The sequence below is a fragment of the Ambystoma mexicanum genome, chromosome 9 (assembly GCF_040938575.1).
Source record: "Ambystoma mexicanum isolate Mex_15411 chromosome 9, UKY_AmexF1_1, whole genome shotgun sequence".
NCBI lineage: Eukaryota > Metazoa > Chordata > Amphibia > Caudata > Ambystomatidae > Ambystoma > Ambystoma mexicanum.
In genome coordinates, this window is record NC_090931.1 from 292,685,615 (window position 1) to 292,712,091 (window position 26,477).

The 26,477-nt window shown below is 43.6% G+C and overlaps 1 protein-coding gene across 11 annotated transcripts in view; it reads right to left on the reverse strand.

Annotated features, from left to right (window-relative positions):
- Window positions 1–26,477, reverse strand: part of SYNRG (synergin gamma) — a 1,253,369-nt gene that overhangs the window by 264,725 nt on the left and 962,167 nt on the right. For all 11 annotated transcript variants that reach the window (XM_069614681.1, XM_069614680.1, XM_069614679.1 and 8 more), the window contains 2 exons: window positions 7,879–8,469; window positions 7,263–7,426 (listed from right to left, as the gene is read on the reverse strand). In XM_069614681.1, coding sequence (XP_069470782.1) covers window positions 7,263–7,426; window positions 7,879–8,469 — 755 coding nt within the window. The remainder of the gene's footprint in view (window positions 1–7,262; window positions 7,427–7,878; window positions 8,470–26,477) is intronic.

The window sequence follows — 26,477 nt, forward strand, 5'->3', positions numbered from 1 at the left end:
TGGTCAATTTGGATAAAAAAGGATTGTCATAATACAAATTGCCAAAACATTCATGCCAATAAAATCCCCCAATTTGAATTCCACATGTGTACTGAACAGGAAATTAAAGAAATTATTATTAACCTGAAATCGAGATCCTGTATTGGAGATACTTGTCCGCCAGACATCTTGAAAAATTCACTGCACGTACTCCTTCCAAGGATCACAAAACCAATTAACTCATCCTTTACATCCGACACGGTCTCTGCCACTCTTAAGGAGGCTTGGGTTAGACCACTGCTGAAAAAGGATTCCCTCAACCCCTCTATTCTAGGAAATTACAGACCTATCACTAACATTGCTCTCCTGAAGATCTTAGAGTGCCGTATATATGCAGTTGCACACCTTCATAGAAAACCACAACATCCTTAATATCAACCAGTCAGGGTTCTAGGCACAAGATGGCACCGAAACCGCTTTACTGGATCTTAAACCTAACATCACGGATATCATTGAGAAAAAACATCCTTCGCCGTTACTTTTATTAGACTTCTCAGCGGCCTTTGATATTATTGATCACAATCTCCTGCATAAGAGACTAACATCCATAGCAAACTGTTATGAAAAAGCAGCTAGACGGATTGCGTCTTTTTTGGGTTCAAGATCATCTAGAGTGGCAGCTGAGAATGCTCAAGCCATTCCTTTATTCAACACATCTGGTTTACCGCAGGGATCCTGTTTGTCCCCCCTGCTTTTTAATATTTACATTCGCTCATTTCTTGATTTGCTGGAGGAACTTGGCATCAAATTTATTAACTACGCAGATGACACACACAAGTACTCTTTGAACTATCAGGAAATTATCAGGAGGATGTTGAGGCAGTGAATCAAGTTTATGCCAAAATACAAACGTGGATGGCGATTAACTCTCTAGCGTTGAATGATTCAAAAACAGAGCCATTAATCCTGGCATCCGGCCCCAGACTAAAGAGCTTACCCAAGCAGTATGAAACCTTCATTATAGCTGGTAACACCACTCAAGTCGGTAAAGACATTGGGAGTAACGCTGGACGTGAACCTATCCATGAAAAGTCAGGTCCGTCGAAATTCATTCATCTTGTGGCTACATAACCAAACTTCTACATCAGGTTAGACCCTATCTCAGCATCACCAACAGATCCTCCTAGCTTCTTCACTGATTAATTCTTGTTTGGATTATTGTAACAGTTTGCTGATGGGTAGCACTCAAGATAATCTGAAGCTATTACAAACCGTCCAAAATGGGGCTGTCTGGGCAGTTTTTAGTCTGGCCGGGCAGGACCATGTTACCGCAGCCAGGAGGAAACAGCACTGGCTGCCAGTGAAACAGAGGTTAAAGGACAAGACCCTATCCCTTGCTTATAAATGCCAAAATGGCAAAGCCCCACTCTACCTCACAAAACGACCAACAAAGAAAGTACCTAGTAGATCTCTGCGCTCTTCCAACATCTCTCTACTCAACCAGCCTACATCAGGACTGAAAAACTTTGGGTCCTGCAGCTTCGAGTTTAATGCACCTGTGACTGGAATGTTTTACCTATAAACATTAAAAATTCTGTGTCTCTAGCAACATTTAAGAAACCGGTGAAGACATCTTTTTAACCATCCGGACTAGATTTTCCACCTGGGTTGTCTCATTTTCTCTTACTTGCTGAGCTCGGAGGCCTACAGGCGTGTAGTGCCCTTCAAGAATCAAAATAAATAAATATTCCAAGTTTAAGGGTTTACCAATCAAAACTAGTATTGAAAGCTCACGAGAAAGGGAGTGAAATGTGAATGGAAAGGGACTGCGATATGGAATTTAAAGGATTAAAATAGGACATAATGGGAGAGCAGATTTTAAGAGGTTTCAAAGAAGATGTGAAAACTTGTGTATACAGATGCGTGTGATTTTGGTTTGGGAGCAGTTTTGATGCACGAGGATGGTGGTGGGAGAGAAAACCATAGCTTTTGCATATAGGATGTTGAAGAGGTAGAGTCACACTACTCTGAGCAGGAATCGGTGGCAGTAGTGTGGGCAATCATGAAAATTTGAGTTTATCTATAGGGTCAGACTTTTGTAGTGAGGACGAACCGAAACCTTTGGTTGCAATATTCAACAAGAGGGTTAGATGAGGTTTCGAGAAGAATTGTTAAATGGTTGACAAAGTTAGAAGGCTTGGACATTGTTGTTTAACACGTATCAGTAAAAAAAGTGGTGTAATGGCTAGATTATCTAGGAATGCCATTATGAGGGATGGGGTTCAGATGAACTTGAAAGATGAAATTAAGGGTATATTCATCAATGAAGGCTGCCTTAAAGAAGATGAGTGATTAAAGCTTGTGAAGAGGATGGGATTTACCAAAAGTTGAAGAGGCAAGTCCAAGGGAGATGGAGTGTGGGTGGTGAGCGAGGAGTAATGCATGACATGAGGAGATTAAAAAGTGAAAACTGAATTAAGTATTCATGGAGAATAGGTTTGTAGGGGTCAAAGGTTATTAGTTCCTGACGGGATGAGAGGGGTTGTGGTGAATCTATGCCATGAGGGGCATATCGGGATTTCCAGGACAAAGTCTGCTACAAGGATAGATTTGAGGTGGCCAGAAATGGAAACGTCATTGAACGTCAAATTAAAGAGTGTGGAGAATGCAAAGACATTGATCAAGTATTAGAAACAAGGACACCTCCCATGGAAGTGCCACAGGTCCCAGAGGTTCCTTGGGAAACCACTGCAGTCGATTTGTTGGGTCTGTTGAGTTTTGCAGGTGCGTCTGACAGTTATGTCAGTTTTGATGGATCTTTTGTCAAAATGGCCGGAAGTAGAAATTTGGAGAGAGGGGATGCCAGGAAATGTAATAACGTTTTTGGAGAGTGTATTTTGGAGAGGGTTTTACTTCTAAGATATTGAGTGAAAATGAACATCAGTTCACGTCAAGAGTTTAAAAGTTGGTTGAACAGTGTGGCAGTGAAGCATAAAAGGACTGAGTTATATCATCCGCAAAGTAATGGTTGTGTTGAGAGGTTTAACAGGACAATTATGGATGGAATAAGGATGTCATGATCATTAATGAGGATTGGCAGAAAGCTTTGATGCGTAGGGTATTTCAATATAGGATTACTCCTCATGGTACAACGCAAGTTGCTCAATATGAGGTTTTTAGAGGAATCAAACCTAATACTTTTTTGAGGCCGGGTTGGTTATGTCTGTTAAAAATGGTGATATTGAATATTGAACAAGTTAAGGGTCAGATTCAAATGAGTGGTGCAAGGGCTAAAGAGTGGCATGATAAATGTTGATGTAGAAAGAAAAGGTACTTGCCTGGATACCAGATAAAGTTGTCAAAGGAAGGGAAAAAATGTGAGTAAGTATTCACAGGAGATAACTGTGAAAAAGGATTATGAGAATTCAGTGCGAGTGGATGGAGTGATGTGTGGAACAAGGAGAGGGTAGCACGTTTGAAGTGATTTATAATCTCTTTGAAATAATATAATTTCCATATCAAAATGTTATGGTGTCATTACTTTTACCACGTGTTATTTATCAACATGTTGTGGAGGGAAAGAGATATGTCAGTTTATTTCATTAAGGTATAGTATACACAGAGGAAGTTGTAGGATTCTACATTTAGAGATGTTGGCATCCTACTCCAAGAATGCTGTGAGATTGGGAGGTGGAGAGCAGTAGAAGACTCTATGCTGAAGGAGTCGGATGTGCTGCAGCTGCATCTTATTAGAACCCAATAATAAAGAAGATAAATATACAAAGACGAGTGGGAGTCACCCAGTTATTTCAGAAGTTACCATGTAATGCCAACTAATAACGACAATGAAGGATGAATGTTCCAAGCTAAGTCTTGTATTATCGAATAGGGATCTCCCAGTAGTCTTTGTGGTAATAGGTCAGGCCCACAGTGTTGACCATGGCTTCAGGTCCTCCATTAAACTGTGCGTTTGGCCATTGTCCAGTCTAATAATATGCCTTCTAACAATCACTGCTCACTGAAATGGGACCAATGGGAATGAAAGAATACAATATAGAAAATGTACGGAATCTAAACTCCTTAAGCCCAGAGCTAATTATGCTCTTAAATGACACAGAAGAATCTAACACCAAGGCACTTTTCTTTTTTTATAAGCTTGTATGTAGCAATCACACCCCAGCCAGGCGGCGTAACTGGCCGGTAATGGCCAGCCAGCCCAAGCCTAGGCAGGCCCGAGCAAAGCAAGGAGGGCTGCGGTCCATTACTGCCCTGCACATCCCAGGCTCAGGCGCGATTGCTAGTCGCATCCAGAGATGGCTCATGGTGCAAATAGTTCATTTCTTTCCCTCGCGAGATGGGCTCTGCCCTACTGCTTGAACCAATTTCCAGAGAAAAAAATAAAAATGCCCAGTCATAGGAAAAAATACTTAGTCCGTTTTCCATTGCGGCTCCATGCGGGAGGCGCCCCAGAACTGGAGCACAAAGCCCGGTCCAGCAAGTAAGTGGAGGGAGAGGGGTGGGGTGGGGAAAGCATAATAATGTAATTGAGGAGTGGGGACGGTGGAGATGCGTGGAGGCAACAGGGAGACGCATCCTGTTGCTTCCCAACCAACAAGATGGCGCTACGCGGGGAAGGGCTTCGGGTAGCTGAAAAGAGCAGGCGGTACAGACTATATTCTCACATGCTCTTCCAGCCACCTAATTGGGTGAACGCTCTTCCGTGGGTGCAAATATCTATTTGTAACTCTACCTAGTCGCAATTTGAAACAATAAACAACTGTAGGGGCACCATGGTACGAAAAGGAATGCAGAGAAACAAAAAACCTCTGGCTGCATAAAACAAACATCACAATAAGACACTGATCATTTGTAAACTTAGATTGACCTATAAAGCATTGATTAGAATCAAGAAACAAGAGTTGGCAAAAAGATACAGTCAATTAAAGAAGGCCGCTGCTGAAAGGCATATTCACGGTTTTTGGAAGATGGTGGAGCTACAAATATTTCACTAGTTGCACGTATGACAATCTTGGAGAGTGTTGTCTGCCTTACTCATTTCAGCAATTTCGCACAGTGGAAATCTGGTTATTAGTGTACTTGTAGGCCACAGAGCTCGAAAACTCAGTCAGCATCGACTTTTTGGCGACCGTGGGGTCGGGGGTATAGAACACTGCTTTTGTTGCTGATGCCTGCTGTTCGGGGGTGGGAGCTGCGCCAACAGCCGCTTGCTGACAAAACATGTCAAGCATTTCTTTTTTAAGCAAATCCCTCAATCCGTCTGTTCTTTAGAGGGCTTACCTCGCTCCGAGGAAGAATCCGATTCCTGCCGATGGTGGCGTCGCTTCTTCCGTGAGGAAGAGGATGAGGAATGGCTTCTGGAGTGGGACCTCGTTTTCTTGCGGTGGCGGCTCTCATTGGGATGAGTGGGCTACTCAGTCTCAGCCTCAGAAGACCGGACGAGAGAGAGAGCGCCAGAGATTTCGGCAACGGTCGGCACAGGGCCAGCTTACCGGCTCTTTCTCGCAGGGAATTGGGTTGCATCTTGGCACACGATGCAAAGGTCTCCATGTCGTGAGTGGAACCCAGACACCATAAACAGATGTCATGTCGGTCCATCACTGACATTTTGGCCTTGCAATCCGAGCACCGCTTGAAACCTGACATGGAGGAGGTAAATCGAATAAAAATGTACTGATAACAGAGTGAAACTCAAGCAAGTTTCCGAAGCAGTGTGCGAGCGCGTGGAAAAAAGGAACTGAGGCATAGTGACATGGTATTTGTATGGCGCCTGACGTCACTTCCAGATCGACCACCGCACAAGATGAATCGATGAAAGACGGCCGAGTCGAGGTCCAGTACGCCCTCTGTGGAAAAAGTTTCCAAGCAGCAGAGCTGTGGAGGGATATCTATCAAGAGGAGTAATCTGCAGGAGAAAAGCAATCCATTGAAATAGAATGTATATGTGCCATCATACCTTAAAACAAGTTGGAAAAGTTCTAACGATAATTGCTATGATGTTTAAACTCAGCACACACAATGCGATTAACAAGAATTGTATATCTAAAAATATACTTTCATAATTTTATATAATGATTGTTGCCCTAGTCACTTTGGATCAACGATGCACATGTGTTTTTATTGGTGCATAGGTTTCGCTGGAACATTCCGTTTCGTTGGTTACTTTTATGGCAATTGTTGCCGAAATAAAATGTTTAAATTAAATGATTTATGCCACAAAATACATTGAGGTTTATGGTGTTTATCATCCACTATTAACATGCTCAGAGCGCTTTTGAACTACAGAAGGAATTCACATACGCCCTGACCCATCTGCACTGCACCCCAAACTAAACTGGCACACATATATTCGGACTGGCTTATAGGGCAATGCGTCAAGGCCAGAACCAAAAACGCAAAATGTTAGTGTGGGCCACTTTTTTGGCCAATGTGGGCCAGTCTGATGAGTCACTTCACTATTTGGCTAGTAGTGTTGACCAGGTTACTGAATGCATATTCTTTAAATTGCACAATTACCATTACATTGTATCAAAAATCTCTCCCTTGGGTACTATTTAAATAGTCTGTCACAAAAGGAATGAAGTGCCATTTGCAACCCTGGGCCACTTTTTCCTCAGTGCCCAAGGCAATTTTATGCCAGAGTTCGACCCTGCTGGCATCTAGATTATACTGAGAATCAGCAGTGCAAAACTTTGGGACTCATCCATTTCTCTTTTACAGTTTGGTGCTTTGTTCTCAAACTACACACATTTGTTTGCAGAACAGTGTGCACTTGCTGGTAAAGAAGCTGCAAACAAAACGCGTGCATGCAGCTATTAAACTACAAATAAGTGATTGAAAGCCTTATATCCCACCTCCGTTTTGGGAAATATTAATTTAGCCACAACAGAAATGAAACATTAACAAATGCAGAATTCACCAGGAAAAGTAGATAAAAAATGCTCAGCCCCGAATAAATAATGTATTTATCAGCACATGTTTTTGTGCACCTAGTCAGGAAATATTTTAGGGTCTGCACCAGAAAAGTGTGCACATAATCTCATCAGCCAGAGAGAAAGAGATGGAGCATTTATTGCAATGTATTACACATGCTTAAATGTCAAATAGGGTGGATATCAAAACGTATTCACAAATATTTCTTGACTATTACTTTTGAACTTAATACCATTTCAGTCTTCTCCAAGTACAAAATTAAAGGCGACAACCTACATCACACAGGCTAAATATTGTCATCCCCCTTAGCACACTTTTCGTGTATCTCTTACCTCTACTTCTCCTGTGAGGTCCTTGTATTTGTCCCGGATGACTGGAAGAGTTGGTTTGTCACTCAGAGTATTTGATCGATCTCTAAAGGGTTGCTCCAAAGATGGTGATGGAGATGAGCGTCCAATCTCTCTGTCCCCCAGGCTCAAGCTCCGCTTATGAGACCCTGATAGTGAGGTGACAAGTTATTTTCATGAAAATATAATAGATGCACTATTCCCGTCCTTGTTGTCTGACCTATGGCCATTTAATGAATAGAGCTGTTTAACATATAACTGCTACCGTTTTCATAAGGAGGTTATAAAAATGGACATTTTCAAATTATATGCCTTGGTTGACTTTGGCAAGTTAGCTTAAACTACTGTAAGGGCTGCCCAACACACCGAAAACTAGGATTAAAGGCATGCATGTTGACCACTTTTTAAAACTAAATATTGACAGAATATTGTGACCAACAGTGAATTACAGTGCAAAGCACAAGCATGGTTATACTGTATCATGGACCACATCATCAGTGGTCTAAAACTGAATATTTACCTTTAGTCAGTGAGCTCAATTGAGAACAAAATGGTGTGAAGCTTTTTAAGCAGCATGATGCGCACATTCTTTCAAACTCACCTTGAACACACAAGTCAAAGGTTGCAAGCTCACTCTTGATCATTTCCTCACTAGATTTCACCTTGCCTTGGGAATGAGCCAATAAGAAGTCAAATTTGCTCATTTTGGGCTTTTCTCTTTGGAATTCACCAAAATCATCGGTAGATTCCTTTTGTTCCTCAGAAGGGAAGCCACTGGTGATCAATCCTGGACACACAGTTTCTTGGCTATGGATGGGTCCTTCAACACCCTGTATTCCAGGCACGGCAAAGTCTCCAAACTCATCAATGTCCCTTTTCTCAAATGCTGCAGCAGGGTCCATGTTACATGGAAATGTAACCTCTTTGAGGGTAGCGTCCTCACTCGAAAAGGTGGTCACTTTGGAGATGGTGGTAGTCATGGTAATACTCTCAGAGCTTCCAAAGAAGGTTTGCTTCTTTTGAAGGATGGCAGTGGAGGGAGAGGGCACTCTTTCAGAGCTGAGAAAAAAGGAGGGCAGCTTTCTGCTCTGGCAATCGTCCTCTTTCTCAGACCAGTCATAGCTAGTGAGGCTGCTGACCGCAGAACCACTGTTGTCATTTCCGTAGGGTATGCACTTAAAATCATCAAATTCTAAAGACAAAGGAAAAAAGGACACAATTAGCTCTTCAAAATGGACAGCTATGGAGAGAAATCATAAGTAGGTTTAATCCAAATTCTTTTAGTGTATATTTTTAAGAGATTTAACAATAGGAATGCGGTGAACTGATTACAAGAAGATAAAGACATTGAGCAAATGTTGAGCTTGTTTCTGAAAATATATCTTGTTTCTATTGCAAAACATTTACAATGCTTGCTCCATTAAAATTACAACCAGCCTAACTCCTAGTGGGTTAATCCCTATGTGACCAAGCTTTTCTGTGTACTCCCCTCTGGCAAACCGAAATCTAAACACCAACTATGATACACCATTAAGGATTTGTCAATACTTAAGCAAAATGTTACAAAGAACAGATTGCTTATGCGAAAGAGTTGGCAATAGAAATCATATCTTCAATTGCACCGCCTAGAGATGGTTTACTCTGCACACTTTTCCTAAATAAAGGACATAGCTCATTTAAATCAATCATGCATCAGATTAGGTGTACACCTCTCATAGATACACTGCTTTCACTTATCAGTCAGTGGTTTATAAAGCTAATAAAATTCCTGTTTGTAAGGTGATGGGACAACAGTGATTGGGCAAGAGATAAACAAAATGAATAAAATAAAAATTGAAACATATCCATTCAAATGTGCTATTAAGAAAAAATGTCAATTTTAGCCTACATATCACACTGTACAAAGCGGCTATGTGGTGCTTAAAGGATCACAGGAAGTTTCTTCTCTATGAAACAATATTCTATATGAGCAAAAAAGCACCTACAAGGTTTAAGGCTCTCTGTCTAAACTATTGCTAAACAAAGCAGTTTGACATCCCTGGCATTTATCGAAAATAGCAAGTACTTCATAGGGACACACTTGAGTATTGCAAGAGTAACTCGATATCTCATCTCAAATTTAGGGGACTAGACCTCAACCTACCTGGGCTTCATCTCTTCTTGTAGTCACATGTTAAGTACACCTGCTTCATGCGCTGAAGAGTTTAAGATACTCTAACCCTATGTCTTGTCACAAAACTTGTAGAATAACATACTTATGCAGTTGTGCTGGTGGTCTTGCAGGACAATTCAAAATGTATATTCTGATTGACTTATCAAGATACCAAACAATTGTGATAATGTTAGTTCTTTGAAATTGACTAAATACGTCAAAGTTTTTTGCTAAAGTATGAATTTTATTGAAATCAAAACTTGTACCAGCAATAATTAGTATCTTGGTGCCAACCCAACCGCCACAATTTTAGGGTTTAGGAATATTATTGTTCGGTATGGCTTCAATTTCAACCAGTTCATGTAAAAAGAAATTGCCCAGCATAAACGTGCAGCTCAACCAAAGGTCACATGTCCAATCAACTCCCTGATCCTCCCTCAGCTGCAGTGCTCAACCAGCAGAGAAGTACACCTATATTACTCCCTCTGTGAGCATTACCAGCAAAACCTAGACATCCAGAACCTTTCCATGTTGCTTTACTATATAGTGGCTTACATGGTCCTGGCAGTGCTGGGGCGTTGGCAACCAGCATAGTATTGTATATAATTGACTGCTATCCCCTGTGAAGGGTTGCTAGGATGGTTGTCCCCTTGCTGCAGAACTGAGACCAGACACAAAGATGCAATTTAAGAATCTTTATGAAATATCTACTTAGAAGGATAATGTAAAGTGTCATGATGTCTTCACGTGAAGTCTGTGTAAAACGTGAGAGGAGGGAACAGTGGGGTCCTCAACAAAGAGGTAAACACAACAGGGAAGGCCCCTCTTTCTCCAAAGGGTTCAGCGACACGGTGGCAGTGTTCAAAAATACAAATGCATCCAAGTTAGGTAGTCCATACAGAAGGAAGAAGAAAAACGAAACAAAATAAAACAAAATCACCCAAAAGTCTTCCAAAGACTGAAAGCTCGAAAGTCTAATCAAAGTCTACCTCATCAGGGGGGAAGGGGCGGGGAAACAAGCCTCCAGGTCTCTGTTGGAAAGGGGTTGTTTTGTTCTCTGGCATGCCCCTTGAACTTTAGGCTTCTCCATGCTGCAAACCCATGGATCTCTGGCCGACAACTGCCACCTAGGTATATTAGTCTGGATTCTCTGCATACCAGTGGACACAGAGCTTCTTGCTGGTTCGGCTCAAAGAGCCATTTGAGCAAAGCAAACTGGGCTATTTCCGCAGCAAGGAAGAAAGGCATTCTCACAGTGGACTCAAAGTTGGTAAAACAGTGTTTATAATGAAAAATAAATAAAACGCTTTTCAGTGAAAAATAAATTACAAATAAAATGTTGAATTTTTGGTTAAAGTATATATGGGGATAGGGTAAGGGATTGAAAAGGTTGGGTGATTTGGAGGGGTAATAAAGCTGTGTAAACGTGGGGGGGAGGGGTGGTTTGGGGACCCCAAATTAAAAAAGAGTTTGTTATTCTTCTTTCGCTGAAAAGGTTTTTGTTATTTATGTATTCATTATAAAGACATGGAACCCTCAAAGTTGGGGGATCTAGCCTTTTCAGAAACAGTGCCAGCAACTCAATACTTGCTCTTTAGCAATCTTTTTGTAAAAGAAATTGCGGAAATTCGTGGAGAACTAGTCTGCCCAATCGTCCATAAAGAATGCCATTAATAAGTCATTTTTAGTGGTGAAAAAACATGAGTCTCAAATACTGCATTTGAACAAGCAAAAGCTATTAAAAAAAATACCTGGGTGAGGTTAGGAATGAATACGGCATATATGTGCCATTGTGTACGAATTTCACAAGAATGGACAGCTCAATGTAAAACACCACAGAGGTATGTAAATACATCTTGTGAGTAACAAGCACACTTCAATTAAACGGAAAGAAGAAGCCATCACACGTTGATTCACACGTGCATGTACACTTTATAAAAATCCCCCCTACTGCCGCTTAGTGGACAGGATATCCCCAGAGAGGCATATGAGTTATCCTCTCTTATCACAAGATCCCTATATCTTTGTAGGCTATATTGGAGTTAAACTGTGTGATAACTTGAAACTTCCTCTGCAAATGACTGGTATGGTTTCTGACCCTGGGTATTCACCTCCCTCGCCGGGAACTAAAGAACAGTGGATGGTCCCACCCCCTTGCACTGAGAGAGATCAATTGCAGAGCTGCAGGAGCAGAGAGACCTCTTCCTGGGTGGTGTGGCAGGAAAGAGGGAGCGTACGCCAGGCGTGGAGGACTGAGCCATGGCCAGGCCAAGGTCAAGGGAACACTCACTTTAAAAAAGAACAGCAAGAGTTAAAAGGCAAAGCATAAAGATTTTGATTCACTATGAATAAGAAGTGCTCATTTTAATTTTTAAAACGGGTCAACAGTACATTTTTTAAAAAGTGTCAAACGTACAGTGAGCTGTGAGAGAATTAGCCAAGGGCGACACAAATTGCTCAACTATTGGTGTACTGTCAAACAAAAGTGAGCTGTGCCAGAAATAGAGAAGTGCCTACACACAAAATACTTATTAGTAAGTCATTAATTACATGACCCAAACAGGGGAATCTGACCGGAGTTTGATACGTTGTAAATTCTGACCACAGATGTAACCCCACGTGATCCAAAGTTACCAATTCATTGTCTCCCGGAACAGTTCTCACCTTCCAAGAATACAATGTTGCAATACTACTGTGAGACAGTAATTTCTCCACATTCAGGGGAAATCAGAAATTTACCAAGAGTAACAGCAGATCATTTACACAATTTGGAAACATGAGACCTGGGCCCTGTACAGGCAGGAGCAGAAGATGTCATGAAGGAAACCAATATGGTGGATATCATAGATGAAGGCTTGATCTAGCCCCGTAGGGCAAAACTGAGGACAGGTGCACCCATAAGTAATAATCAATTCCAACCCTGCTTTGATTGCAGGACAAAGCTGCAGACACTGACCCAAAGCCCAAAAGGGGATCAGGGTGGGAGGGGGAGAGCCCTACAAAATTCAGAGAGCCAAATAGTCAGAGCATGTGTGTGAAGTTAGAAGATGGTCAGAGTTTGAAAAGCAGATACAGGAGTTGTGTAGAGGAGCTGAAGCTGGAGAGAAGACTTTGGAGATGAGAGGAGAGCATAGAGAAGACATGAAGAGGTTTGCAGCACAGGTCCACAAGGCTTTGTGATGCCAGGCAAAGGTGACGAGCAGAAGCCCAGAGAGTTGGTATGGCCAGGAGGTGCAAGCCCTGGATAGAGACCTCTGAGAAGAGGTTAGGCAAGGCAATGGAAACCTAGAAATGGATGGAGGTTCATGGAGCAGGGTAAGGACATGCCATCCTGACCCACCCTGAACTGAGACACTTGAGATGGAAAACAAGATCTAGAGTTTGGCAATAATTCGGAAGAGGTTCTGGACCAGAAGAATTTTTGTGGCGGTCTTGAGGAGGAGGGTTGTGAGAGAAGAGATGGGGCTGGCAAAGATGAAGATCAAGTAGTTCATAGAGGGAGTTCAAATCCCACAGAAAGCTCTTGGGGGGATTCATAGACTAGTAATTCTGCGGGAGAGGTTGAGAACATTCAGGAAGAGTAATGAGGAGTTTGAAAGTGCTGAGGAAAAGGTTTGTGCTAGTATAGAGGAAGTTGGGAAAGGCCTGGCAGTGGTTGGTGACAGTAAGGAAGAGGTTGATGATAAATAACTGAAGGAAGCATCTGGAGAAATTGGCAAAGAGGTTGGTGGAGATCATCAGGAAGCACATTGGTGTAAGGGAAACTAGGGTGGTAAGAGTGAGCAGTTGTGTGTAAGATACCAGCATGTTGGCAGAAGATGATTAAAATATATAAGGAGGTGGAATAAGAACATATGGTCTGGAGGTTGTCAGGAGGTTATCAGTTAAAGAGTTTCCAGTCTATGGCAAATCAAGTTTGGAGAGAAAGTTGTGGAGGAGGGAGACAGATGTGGTAGGCTGAAGGAAATAGGAAAGGAAATCACACCAAGAATCAAGAATAAAAAGCAAATCCATTTCTGATGGTCCCAGTTTGCCCCAGGCAGCTGATGAAGGCAGGTAGAAGAACGAGTACCTGAACAGAAGGAGATCCTAGGCTCTGAAAAGCAGAGCAGGTACAGAGGGGAGAAAAAATGTTGGGCTCGACCCTCAGGGATGTCAGAGGAACCCTCCATGGCTTTGCCGGCTACTGGAAGACCATATCTTCAGATAAGGGAATATCAAAGCAGGATCCAGACACACTCCTGACAGAGCTATTCTGGATCTAAGACTGTCAGGCTAGAGACACTAAAAACGGTGCAGGAAACCCCAAAAACTGAGATTGTGTGGGGCCTTTCTTCATGCACCTCATACACACAGGGTATTGGAACTGCTGGAAAACCCCACAACCACCAGATAATGTCAGAGACCTTTCTTTGGTTGAAACAACCTTTTTGTGCACCATTTTCAAAACTGGTAAGGAAACCCAAATCCCAGCACCACCCACACTCATTAGGAACATCTGTCTATATTACAGTTAGTGTTCACTGGAGATGCCCAATACCTTGGAGCTACATTTTAAGTCTCTCTGGTTTTGTTATTTTGACCCAGCACTTGTCTCCAATAAGCTTATGTTAAACTTTAAATTGAATGAGTCTGCTCCGTTGATCCTAGTTATCAACTTGACTGGGTGCAATGACTTCCAAAGCTTTTCAAGCACAAACTGGGCTGGAGGATATTTTACCTGAAGACCATTTATCAACCAACATCATTGATGACGGGTAAGGTTTGAACAAGCCTGCTTACCTTTGTCTTAAAGAATGAAGATTTACAAGTGTCTTGTTTCCGATTAAAGGAACTGCAAAGTGCATTATGCCATCCTTCAAGTAAAACTGGGATTGCCATATTGTGCTATATTTTATATGAACAATCGTTACATCCTTTAAGAATAAACCAGAGGGAAGCCGTGAGCATCAGGGAACTTATGTCATTGAAGGAAGCCCGATTTACTCTTCACACAGGATATAATTAATCATACAATTTAGCATAATAAGGCATCCCGACTTAAGTAAACCATTTGTTATCTAGATACAACTCAATTCTGCAGTATATTTCGACCACAAGAATATTTTAATATATTCTAAAGCATGCTTATGGGCCCACACTCAGAAGCGTTCTAGCACAGCCAGTCACAAAGATGATAATTAAATTTGAAGCATGCATGTAACTGAAACTACACTCAAGTGTAAGCGTGAAGGGGAGCAAAGTGTTCAAGAACAATGATGATGCATACAGCTCAAAGGAACACCTGTGCATTCAGTAGTAAGGATACAATAAAACCCAGATGCTAATGCGTTTGTAAGTATTTGAGGCACAAAGGTGTGGTGGGCAATAGAGTTGCAAATTCATTCTGTGTATTTTGAGGGACAAAGAAGCAATATTTTTTGGCAGAAAAGTAAATGTTCATTTAGCATAAAAGGTCAAATTAATTTAGCAGCACGGTGCAATTAATTCCAAGTGCGAAGACACACGGAGTAGCTTTCCAACACAACACTGCAACTTTTAAATCGAGAATCTACTAGAGAGCGCTAAAGAGAAACTACAAATGTGGCACCAGATGGAGAGAGATAGATATATGTATATATATAATACAGAGTCATGTTTGTTTGTGGATTTGTATGTGGCGTTGATTTTGGGGACATAACTTCGAATGAACAGCGACGTCTGGCGTCATGAAGTTTGAATGCAATATTCTTTATTTCACTGCATAATTAATGCAACTATTTGTAGCTTGATAGGTCATCCCATTCCTGAGATAATTGACCTTTTTTGATTTTTCGGCATTACATTTTGTGGTGTTCGGCACGCCATCTACAGGTCATTTGTAGAAAGTGCTCATCGCACTGTGTGCTTAACTGGTGGTCTTGCTTTTCACTTTTGTTTTTTTTTTTTTAGAAGAGAGTGACCGTCTTTCTTTTCATTGATTTCTTTTGTAATAAACTCGATACATGTTAATTTCACTAATTAATTGAACAAATGTTTATTTACCTCTGAATTAAATTCTCACATTAATATCCTATTTGTATAGGATATTAATGTGAGAATTTAAATTGGAGATAAATGAAAATTTGGTGTTCAATTAATTAGTGAAATGAACATGTATTGCGTTTTACATTTGTGGCAAACAATATTTGTTCATTATTTTCGGTGGAATAAGAAAACAAATGTGAGAATGGACATCCCAGGCGAAGCCGGGTACTTGGGCTAGTTTATTAATGAAGTGTTTGAAATAGTGAGGAACTCCTGCTTGAAGCCCCTAAGATCCTGGCTTGTGTTAAGCCAACAAGCAAATGCTAGGTTTGCTGCCCCAAGCCAACTGGTAACATACAAACATGTCAACCTAACATGACCCTGTGTTTGGGAATGTATATTAAGGAGCATTAGGACACAGAAGGCATTGAGGGCACAGTACAACATTCATAACGGATTAAAGGTTATAGTGTGTAGCTCACGTGCAAGTTAGATTTGCAGCATGCTATGGACTGCTCTGTACTAGCTCCACGACCCCTAGTGAAAACTCCTAGTTACTGGGTGATGGTGATACACAGGGGCTAGTTTAAGCAACTGCTTATCAAACCCTTATGTCAATCCCTGCTAATAGCACATAAGAGCAATCATTTATTACATGACACACCGGGGCAGTCAGGAGCACAATGTGCAAGTACGAGAAACACATATAAAAGGAAAAAAGATGCAATTCACTAATGGAACAAAAGTGCAATAGTTTACAAGGAGAACAATGATGAAATAAGAGCGCAATGAATTATTGGCACAAAGGTGCAAAATAATTAGACACAAATTGCATATTTTGAGGGATCACAGTTTTGTAAGAGGGGAGCGGTGTTAGTAGCCTCATCATGATGTTTGGGTGCATGAGTGTGTTGAGCAATTAAGTAAATCATTAAACATGTTACAGAACATATATGTATGGTACTTTTACACTCCAAGCACATGGGTCCAACACCCCAATCCTCAACACAAAACAAAGGGAACAAACAGAAAATATACCACACACTCTTAAAGGTGTGACCATTCCAGGTCATGGGGCACACCAAGCAGTATTGGTATAGTTTAGTGTTGGATACAAAATGCAAATAATGGAAAGCACAAATATGTACATTGTGAAAGGGCCAGTTGAGCTGTCCCTGACAGTTGGGTGAAGGGACCCTTCTTAGCCTGGAGTCAGAGGCTTACCAGGGTGGAAACTAGAACCAGTCCTTCCCCAGTGGCAGGGTGCAGGAGTTGAGAGGCTCCCACTTCCTAAGCCCCTGTGCTTAGTTGCATGACAATAGTACCACTGTATCCTTATATGTCTTTACAGTCCCATTCTGGCCAGTGTCTTGTCCTTTGTCTCTTAGGATCTATACGATCAGCATTCTTAACAATGGCACAACCACCAGACAAGCCAGGGAGCGAGAAAGCCGAGCAAACAAGACATGGCCAAAACAGAAAAACAGCCCAAACGCAGCATGTCGCACAACCCCATCCAGCTTAACTATCTGCTTAGAAAGCCAGCGAAATCCGCCCGCTCAGGGAGAGCAGGTCACACCAACACCACATTATATGTGGACTGTGAACTGCATCCTCCTCAAACTGGTGTTTACGAGGCTGGGGGACCCTCACATGAACTGGGACGTTGACACAGGCGGGATACCAGCGGACAAGAATACAGGTAAGCCCCGCCCCCACTTACCCATTCTGAATATTTGGGTGACGTAAAGGGAAGAGCAGGAGGACTAAGACCAGATGGAACAAGAACTGAGCAGAGGAGACTTGGTGGAGTGTGCAAGGTGAGGTGGTGGTTGGTGTGAAAGTGGTACTGTCGCTTGAGAGGGTGTGAATTGTGTGTATTAGTGGAAGAGTAGAGAGTGAAAGGAAGGTGCCAAGGGAAAGAAAAGGGTGGTGCTTGAGGGTGTGCGTGAAACAGTATTTTTGGAAAAGGGGAGTAGTGGTAGTGTGGATTGAGAAGATGTAGGAGTTAGGAGAGGGGTAGTAATAGTAGTAGAGTAGTACAAGGAGAGGTGAGAGCGTGATAAGCAGTACGTTTGGAGGATGGAGGTAGTCAGCAGAAAGAGAAACATCGGATGGACAGAAGAGGCAGTATCCGGGAGAGAGAAAAGAAGGTGGGTGGAGTAGGAGACAAGGGAGAGCTGCAGCTAGATCCAGTTACAGTAATAGTCTGGCGTGTAAGGCTACGACATGAGTGTCTTAAAGGCACAAAATCCACAACATAGGTTGCGTCCTGAGGAGTTTAGAACAGGATACATCTCGATTGTTCTCTGTGGGCGACTCGGATAAGGGCTTCTACCTTTATGCCATTACCTTTAGACGAGAAAGATCTTACAAAGTAGGAGTTACCAACCATTGCAGAATTGATGGACACCTGGGTAAGGGAGGGAACAGCAGTCTCTAAACAAAACAAAAGTGGAAGGGCGGGACAGCCCTTACAGAGCCCCTTGATTAAATTAATAAAAACCCTTTAGCTGTCTTCAAGAGATGGTGTGTTCTCGAGGCAATCTGTGACAGTATCATAATTCAATGTACATGTGGCCTATAGAACTGAAATAAGTGTGACTCTCAAATGTTTTGCCCACGAGGATTATTGCGCCAAAATCGAGTGTGATTTGAAAAGTGTATTGACATGCTCTATAAGCTAAGTTGGAATTGGAAAAATGCATTTGTTGATTGCTTAATGAATTGTAATTTAAATGTATTAATCATGATTTTTTGAGAAATTAAATTGATGGTCATCATTGTTTTCACATAGTCTATGCCATAAACAATTTTTTCTAAACATGTTTCTTGAAAGCAAAAGGTCATCATTGACAAAAGTATTGATTGTTTTTACAATATATCGGGTGTGTAGAGGACGGGAGTTCCACAGGCATTGTGGACATCTGTTGTTTTTACACAGCATCATAATTCTTAATTTATATGTTCCAAATACTGACTTCTCTCTGTCTTGATTACTTTAGTCTGACTTTCTACAATTGGATAAATAAAAGGAGAGGTTGTGTTTTTTCCTGTGTTCAGAGTAAACCAGTGAAAGATGTGAGCAGCAGAGAAGTTTTGTCACAGATGGAGCCCTGAGCAAGTGAGGTGAGGGAAGCTTCTAAAGAGAGCAGTTGACTCGAGGGGGAAAAAAAGAGGGATCTGTTGTTTTTACCAATATACTTGTTGTAACCCAATACTATCTGAAGCTCCTATTGATAATGTACTTGCTGTAAAGAATAAAGTTCAGTCGTAAATGGAAACTGCCTCTAAAGTCATCCGTGCGTGCTTGATTTCAAATACAACAGTAATGCTACTATATGATTAATTTTATTAAGTCACATTTTATGTGCATTTTTTCAAAATATTTTTGTTACTTTAGAATAGGTTGCCATGGTGGGGGCACTGTTGAGCAGTCAAGGAAGATTCCTTCCTATCTTGAGAGCTCAGAAGAATGGTGCGAATATCCTCTAACAAGCCAGCATTATCTGGTACTATTCTCTCTGCTGGGGGGTGGATTGTTCCCCTGCGCTGGAGATGGGCCACAACACACAGCCCGTGTGAGGGGAGGCCAAAGGAGCCCTGAGAGACCTGCTCCCTTCGCTTGAGAGACCAAGCAAAACACACACCCACCACTGCCCGCCTACCACATTTAGCGAGACAGGATGACCAAACACCCTGGGGTCCCTGTGCGTTGTCTGGCTCCTCCCGGCCCAGGCCCTGCAGTGGCGGCTGGTAGGGTAAGCTAGATAATTTTATTTATTGAAGAATGCCCAGTCTGTTAGATTCAAATAAAACCAGATTTGTCAAATGAAGTTTTCGTGCTTTGCCTGCTCCGCGGGTGCTAAAGCAGGGAGAGAGAATCCCGCTGCAGCGGCGGGGCTGGCCTTGAGGACCACAGCCCGGACCATAACAGGAGGTGCCTAAGAGGCAACTTATGGAAAGCAACAACTACATGAGGTGAGGAGCACTACCCACCACTCAACCACACAGCAGGTCCCAAGGGAGGCCTGCACATTACACAGTGCATGGCCTGGAGTGCTACAGCGGTCAATGCGCAATCTATGCTAAGCACCCCACTTGGCCTTCGTGCACACATCAGCAACAAAAGGGAAATGTGGGATCCCCATAACTAAGAGACTGCAGGAGAGGAGCTCCCCCCATAGTGGGAAGAAGTGACTGGCGGGCTCATTGCCAGAGAGCAGACCTAGGCCCTGACCAAACTGCTGGATGGGATCCTTGAATTGGGTTCCCTCAATTCACCATGACAAAATGAGCCGGTGGGGGGGAAAGAATCCGGGGCAATGGACACATTTGCAAGATCTACTTCTCAAGTCGAGCAGGGACAATCGAGCCAGGCCCAACCTGACCTGGCCCTCCCGATCCCCATGCTTACACCTTCACCAGATCGGACAAATATGATGGAAGGGTTTGCCGCTGTGCACGAAAAGCTCAACGACATAACAGCAAATGTGGCGTCCATGTGCTCACATTTGGCACAGGAAGGGTTCTGGAACAACGAGGCAGAGGCAAGGATAGGCACCACTGAAGACAATGTACACACCCTCCAGGACACTGTTGCTACCCTCACCAGGGACATTAAATTTGTCAAAATGTGATCTAGAGTCACGCTCACGCAGGAACATTCATATAGTCGGAGTCCCGGAAGACACCCTGACTGGAAGCATGGAATCAGCGGTGCAGGACCTGCTCAAGGACCTTCTGGGTCACCCAGAACGTTCCCCCTTCTTTGCTGTGGAACGTGCCCACCGCGCCTTAGCCACCAGACCCAAACCAGGTAACTTTCCCAGGCCCATCATAGCGAAAATCTTGAGTTACCCAACAGGGATCATCTGCTGCGCGTGGCCAGAGAGGAGAAGGAATTGAGATTAGGATCCCAAACCATTTGCACGTTTCCGGACTTTTCACTCCCGGTGCAGCATGAGCACCTACAGTTTATTGGTGTCAAGAAATTGCTCCAGGAGCGCAACATAGAATATGCTATTTCCAGCGTGACAAAGGCTACAATTCTGGGGTAAACTCCACTTTTTCCACAGTCCCAAGTGAAGCCGTGAAGTTCATTGAAGCTCAGATCCCTATAAATAACCCTGTTGCTGACCCTGCTGAGGGAAATATACCCAACTGAAGGGTCCCCTGGCCCAGTGTCGCTTTTGGAAATCTCAGGTCATCATATGAGTTGTTAGCAGCAAGATTATGTGTATCCGCCGCCTCAATACTCTATTCATAAAGAATGTGACATCCTTCGTTAAGTGTAAGGTGCTGTGCGGCAACAGTGAACCTGTTAGGGAGAATTCTCATTTATGGCTAATTTCCCTCCCCTAGTGAGTCCCCCCAGCAGCTTTGCTGGACTTCTGGAGTTTATTTTTTTCCACCTGGTAAGAGTGAGAGCTTTTCCCCCACTCTTACCTGTGTTTTGTTATGTGTTTCCATCTGTTTTTGTGATTGGGGACTCTGAAGTACACCACTTCAGTAGCCCCCCCTTCTTTGTGTGTGTCACACAGCACCTTCAGTGCCGTGGCACAGGGTTCTCTTTGAGACTACCCTCGACTCCATTTCTGAGGCGACTACTGTCCCCCAGAAAAGGGTAAAGTTACCATTAACTTTAGTCATTCTACCACAGATCCAGTACACCCCATCTTCCATGGAGTACTGGAAAGGGTTAACCTGTACCTCCTAGAGCATTGTTTCGCTCTTTTAACATTTAGACTTGGCTGGTGGCAGTGGTATCTACCCTAACTTTTCTACTGCGATTATCTTAGATAAACATGGTACTGTTCTTGGCTATTATATTAGCCTCAAACATAAACCCACTTCACCAAATCGTCTTTCTTTTGGCTCCGGTTGGGTTTATTCACCATTTATTTTTGTTAAAGTCCTTCTTGTGTTTTACTTTGCGCAGCAAACTAGGTTTGCCTTATTTGTTCACTGTCTTTTGGCGGGCTTCTGCCCAGAAGCCCTCCTCAAGGCGCCTGGGTGTCTAGGTGGGCTGAATGTGAGGGGGGGGGGGGTGTGTAGTCACCCCCTGCACAGGGTATCCTAGGAAACCCAAGTCGCACTGTCATGATTGACCAGGGTAGTTGTCCGGGCTGGACAACCCCCCTGCTGGGTCATTAACAGCCAGGCTGTGTGAATGGGGGTTTTTCACATAAAAGACAGGTCTCTTGGGCTAGAAGTCAGAGAGTTGCCACTGGAACTACAAGGAACCGAAGAGAACGACGGCTGCTGCAACTACCCCGTCCCGGTGAAGCCCTGCTGCAGTCCTGAGCCATCTGCCCTTCAACGACTCAGAGAAGATCCAGTCCGGAGTCTTCTTCCCTTGAGCTTGGTGGGGATAACCAGCTCATCTTCTACAGCCAGAGGATCCTCTTCCGTGGTCGAAATCCCTGCACACTGCTGTAGTGGTCCGGATAGCCACCTGAAAAGCCTCTCCTGTTTTTAAGGAACGCAACTTTTATTCCGTGTCGCTGCTGCCAGCCTCATCCCTGTGTGGTGCAGACCCCCTTCAGACGTCCTCCTTCTCGACGAAGCTCCAGGAATCGTGGGTCTGCGGGAAACCAACAGGAACAACTGCCAGGGCACCAGCTGCACCACTGGAACAAGGTACTGTGTTCTGTTGAGGAAACTGGGTGAATCCCTTTTTCTTCATTTCCAAGGCTTGACCTTGTCTTCCCTCCTTCTTACAACTTTTGCTTCCGAACATTGACAATATCCAAGTACTTTTGGCTCTGTTGAATCGTGAACTGTTAGACTTCGGCAACTGGCCCGGGTGCCTTCGACCCTGGCTCCGGCCCTTTCACTTTTGAACTCTTGTCTGAGCGTTTCTTGATTCAGCCTGCCTAACCAAAATATTGCCTGTGATTTTTGCCTCCAACTCCCTCTGGGTATCTCAAGTGCTAAGTGTGTTTTTGCCCCGGTAGCATTTCATGTCACGGATATGTGTTTGTTTAGTAGACCGAACTGTCGAAAAGTGATTGCATTTGTATTCGCAGTAACGTGTTTTTGTGCCCAACACCGGTTCATTCCAACACAGGGTACTTGCCTTGAGACGTACTGTACAAAGTGAATTGGTTAGTTGTAGTATAATTAATGTGGGGTTTTTATTGAAGTTTAATAGAAGTGCTGTGTTTATAACAAATGGTTTAAAAATAAATGTACTTATATTTTTCTACCTGAAACCTTGAGTCAGTGTTTGCTTGAGTCCCAGTAATTGTGGTCCCTTTGTGTAATCTCTGCTACTGCTCATATACTCTTGAGAGTGTTAGGGAGAATTCTCTGCAAGGCTAATTTCCCAAACCTAGTGAGTCCCCCAGCAGCTTTGCTGGATTTTTGGGGTTTATTTTTTTCTCTCCTGCTAAGAGTGAGATTCTTTTGCTCCCACTCTTAGACATGATTTGAGGTGTTCCTTTAACTTTCCATGTGTTTTATGGGCTATGGGGTCTTTTACTCCACATGGTCTCATGTGTTTTTTTTATGTGGGTTACACTGCACCCTCCGTGCCGTAACCCAGGGGTGTCGTAGCGACCCCCCATCATAGACTCCATACCCTGGGACTGACTACTGTCTCCCAGGGCATGTAAAGTCACCATTGGCTTTGCTAGTGCCAAATTATGAACAGAAACCAGTACAAACCATCATATTGTGGACGTACTGGTCGGGGCAATTCGATTGCCCAGGGGTCTGTTCGAGGGGGCATGTCTCCGTCCCCCCGATCGCGTTTTGGCTGGTGGCAGTGGATACTACTTTTTATATTCGACCGCGGATCTCTCTCTATGGGATTTTCCCATTGTTCGAGGCTACCAACTTTAATTATTTAATTCTTATAGCCTCGAACATACCGCCGGTTTATTTAATTAATATTAATTCACTGGTTGGTATTTATTGCGAGTTTATTAATTCACCGGTTGGTATTTTTTGCCAGAACTCGATTCTAAAATGGCATTTGTGTTCTCTTCTGTGACGCCAACCCAAGTCGAGCCCTTTGTTGCACTTTTTGGCGGGCTTCTCCACAGAAGCCTCCAAAAGTGGTGCCACTCTATCTGGGTACCACAGGGGGTGTGGGAGGGGGTTTAGGCACCCTGGACTGAGTTACCTTGGTAACTCAAGTCGCACTCTTGTGTGATTGGCCCAAGTGGTGAGCCGGCCGGCTCACCACTTAGCATGTTTGATTGACAGCTAAGCTGAGTGAATGGGGGTATGCTGCATAAAAGCAGGGCTTTGGGGACTGGAACTTCAGAAGTCGCCACAGGACCCAAGAATCCGAGGAGGGAGAAGCTGAGCCGACCTGGAACGACGACACCACCGGTGGAGCCCTGCTGAACCGTCTCACCACTTTTCCCCGACGACAGAGGAGATCTCCAGTCCGGAGAGTCTTCTTCCTTTGACTGGTGGGGATAACCAGTTTTGCCTTCTTTTCACCTTCCTGGAGCATCTCGTGGCCGCCTTGCCTGTGCAAAGCATCCCGGCAACCGGAATACCACGGCTTACCACTACCGCGAAGAGAAGGGTAGTGCCTTTTAACCGGAGAACTCCGCGGCTGGTTTCTTCCCTGGCAGTGCAACGACCTTCATCTTTCCTCCACGGCGAGACCTCTCCTTCCTCTGGATGAAACACCGACTTGCACCTGCTGCCAGGAACAACTGCCCCCGCTGGAGCTTCCTTCACACTTAAGGTACTGTGTCCCGCCTGGCTTCCCTTGCGACAGATCGTTCGGGGTGACAGTAAAGCCTCGACTTTCTAACCTGGGCTATCCTGGGACAACCTAGCTAACTTTTCCTGACTTGAATTTCATCCTTTTGTGCAAACTATCTACAAGACTCTTTGGGCATAACCCCACTGTGTGAACCTGAACCCTTTCTGTTTGCTCTCTCCAAGAGTGGGCCTTGCAATTGACTTCCTTGCTCTCCAGTAGAACCCTGCCTATCCTGCCTTACTGTGGTTCTTTGTAAAAGTATTGAAACTTGTGTGCTTCCTTAACCCTGCCTTTTTCCTGCCTTTCTTTACAACTTATTAGAGTGTCATCTTATGTTAAGCGCTCACCTCTGTCTGAAAATAAGTGGTGTTTCTCACTAAGACTTGTCTAATAAGTGAATAGAGTTGTATATATATGATAGTGACTGTGTGCTGAATTTACTCACCTCGTTTGTGCTAGTGTAAATTACAAGTGTGTTTTTAAATAAATAATTATATACTTTTACACCAAAGCTCTGGTCAGAGTTTGTTTGTGCTACTGTGTCTCTGTACCTATTGTGTATACTCTGCATACTGCCTAACTCTTCTTGAGGGAAGTCTGACTGCTCAGCCACAGCTACCAAGTGAATCTGGGTGGTACAGACTGCTACCAAGTGGGTTTACTGCCAAACACCTGTAGTCTTAAATCTTTTGCAGTGGTCCCTAAGGGAACTGCACAGGTTTCTGCCCAACAAAGATAAGCCTGGCTGCTCCGCCACTGCTACCACTATGACATAGTAGTACAGGCTTGTACCAAAGGTAAAACTTTTATCACCACCTGTAGTCTTAATTGTGTGTAGTGGTCCCTAAAGGGCACTGCACAGGATTCTGCCTAACAGAACCCAATTGCAGTTGCTTTGTGTGAATTGAGGGACATACACCCCCCTTGGGCCCGGTTGGAACTTGGGGGGAGAGGAGAGAGGGCTCTATACACTGCAGGTTGGGGGGTGGCAGTGGGGGACGATGCAGGGGAAATATGGTCCCGGGTTACAACAGGTATTGAGTTTGGTTGCGCGCTAGTTGCACAGTTCGGGGGGATTGGGGGGAGAAAACAAAAGTATTGACAACTGTGTGCTCAGATGGCACATCTCCGGGCTGCACAGAAGTCTCAACCCTAAGAAAACAAGAGAAATCATATGATAACACATATGATATGGACACCAACTGAGAATAATGTGTTGGAATATTAGTGATCTGGGGAATTTCACTAAAACACGGAAAGTGATGGCCTATGTAAATGGACATAAGGCAACTGTTCTGTTCCTGCAGGAAGCCCATGCTAAAAAAGGAATATACCGCAGTATTGTCCCTACATGGGGAGGAATAGGCATTTTACTTGTTACTCCTCGCAGTCCAGAGGAGTCATGATATTTATACATAAGACGCTGAAAATTGTGGGGAAAAAAGTGCACATTGACCTGGAGGGGAGGTACGTGGTGGTTCACTGCATCCTTGAGGGGATTGAACTGGTACTTGCAAACACATATGGTCCCAATGTCAACTCCCCTGAGTTTGTTGAACTTATCGGCGGGATCCTGTCTGGATACTGTGGGGTACCGATAATATTGGTGGGGTGGGGGGGGGTGGTCATGAACCTGGTTCTAGATCATACACTAGATAGAATGAGTAGCACCCAGGCCCCAACCTAGAGCCAACCGCCAATTGCTGTTTCATATACAATGGCTAGCCCTCGGTGATGCGTGGCACAGGACACCCACAATATACTTTTTATTCCTCAGTGCATGATATGGCGTCCCAGACTGATATGTTCCAGATCTCCAGCTCATTTATGGGAAGAGTGCTAGACGTCGACATAAAATCCTGCACATTGTCTGACCATTCCCCGGTGACACCAGCACTGAAATTGGGCAGAAGCATCACAGGGTGAGTTTGGAGATTTAAATTGGAAGCATTAAAAGACAGTGTTTCTGGCTTAGATTTGGGCTGACATTCAGACCTTCTTCACTTGTAGTACTGTTGATTCCACCTCCCTAAGGTAAGTGTACATCAGGGGTATGGCTATTTCTAGAGATGCTGGGGTTATTAAAAGTATTACCGGGGGGGTGAGGGGGGGCACCTGGAGCAATGTGAAACTGCACTGAAGGCACTTGAGATTGAATATTCTCGATCCTCAGATCCCCTGGTGCTGGCAGAAATACAGACGAAACTGGGCAAATTCGGGGTACACGCTCAGAGGGAAATTTGTTACTTTTCCTGCCCAGATAAAGAGAAGGGGACAGACTGGGTAGAAAATTGGCAAGGCTGGTTCAGAC